The sequence below is a fragment of the Eimeria mitis genome, genomic scaffold, assembly GCF_000499745.2.
Source record: "Eimeria mitis Houghton genomic scaffold, Emh_scaff3670, whole genome shotgun sequence".
Classification (NCBI taxonomy): Eukaryota; Apicomplexa; class Conoidasida; order Eucoccidiorida; family Eimeriidae; genus Eimeria; species Eimeria mitis.
In genome coordinates this window covers 4,169-5,655 of record NW_013572011.1, presented here as the reverse complement: position 1 = coordinate 5,655, position 1,487 = coordinate 4,169, and the positions used below count along the sequence as shown (strand labels likewise).

Sequence of the window (1,487 nt, the reverse complement as noted above, 5' to 3'; positions counted from 1 at the left end):
AGGAAATACTCAGCAACCAGCGCAGCCTCAGACATAGCAAACGCCGAGCCAGGCATCACTAACCCGTCCAACATCAGCTCTTCGCAGCGCTGTCTCACAGCTTCTTGATTTTCAATGGACCCCAGGCAATGCGAGGTGCTGCGCCCCGTAAGCTCGCAACCACCCTGGTTGAGGAACAGTTCAAGATTCTCATCCGTAATTTCAATGTAATTCTTCTCAATCAAGCCCGTCAGACCAAAGAAAGCCAAGCATTTGCCTTGTACCATCTTCAGTCGCTCGTGCAGGCCCCAGAGAACGTTCATCACACCAGGGCTCTGTCTTGACAACAAAACGAACCCTACACGGAGCCCGTAGTTGATGGGTGGAGTGTATTTATCGTGTGCCACTTCGTGAAGATAGAATAAAGTACTGTTCGCCAAGTACGGATAGTGCATCAGCACCTGACGCTGGGTATAGGGGTCCTTGCACAAAACCTGTTTCATCGGCCTCGCCTTGCACTTTGGATCCAGGCAAAGTGGAGGCACGGGCGGCCGATGCGTCAGTCGTTCGCGTTGTAGAGCGCTGAGGAAGCCGAAGCTCTTGATTACCCGTCCCCCAAACTACACATTCACATACCTCGCACACACAAAAGTGGAAACTCAACCCTCCGACTCACAGCTTTGCCGTATGATGAAGAGTCAATCCCACACAAACAAAGAAGGAGACGTCCAGACTTGCTGTGGCATCGGCATCGGCTCTATTCGGTCTGGATAAAGAAAGCAGACCGACGAATGTATGTGGCTACAGCACAAGGGACAGACGCTGCCTTGTTCAGAAGATATCAAACTCACGCCAACATGGTAAATAGCCTCGGATTGATGCAGGAGCTCCTCCTTCGTCGGAATTGACACTGCATACGCGGGTTCGTCTGCCGTAGGCCCTTCAAACTGAATAGGCCCTGGTACCCGGTAGTAGTCGCCAAACTTCCAGTGCTCCCGAGCCTAAATGCGCAGTGCACAGTGCACAAAGCTGACACTGTACAACCAAGTGCGGCATGGGCTCTTCGTTCCAGACGAACTGAATAGCACCGGACTCTCAGACCATCACTATTGGGGTACGGTCTGAGTGGGTGCAGAATGATGCAATGTATAAGATGGCATACTGCCCCCAAACACCAGAGACGAAGCAATGCAGACTCAGTCTTGCATAGACGACGCAAATTTATCACAGGCCAAGCCGCGTACAGCCAACTGTGAAATCAATCCTTAGGTTGTTACTCCGCTATTTCTGCAGCAAAGGTACCTCGCAAAAAACTTTGAAGAGCGGTCCGTCAAGGTCCACTAAGGAACGCGTGATGGCGGGGAAAGCGACGCCTTTGGCGTCCTCCTTGACGCACATCATTGTCGTGAAAGGAACACCTGCAGTTAACAAACAGTCCGTTCACAGAGCATCAGGCCAGTCCGTTCGAAGAAAGATACCAGAAAACCTCGTAGTCCAGCCCCCAAACC

General features: G+C 51.8%; 1 protein-coding gene across 1 annotated transcript in view; it reads right to left on the bottom strand.

The window, feature by feature from the left end:
* Positions 1-216: 216 nt before the first annotated feature.
* Positions 217-1,487, bottom strand: part of EMH_0068330 (phosphofructokinase, putative) — a gene marked incomplete at both ends in the record, with an annotated part of 5,311 nt that continues 4,040 nt past the window's right edge. The window contains 4 exons of the mRNA XM_013498732.1: positions 217-318; positions 441-599; positions 831-980; positions 1,282-1,397. Of these exons, the coding sequence (XP_013354186.1) occupies positions 217-318; positions 441-599; positions 831-980; positions 1,282-1,397 (527 nt within the window). The remainder of the gene's footprint in view (positions 319-440; positions 600-830; positions 981-1,281; positions 1,398-1,487) is intronic.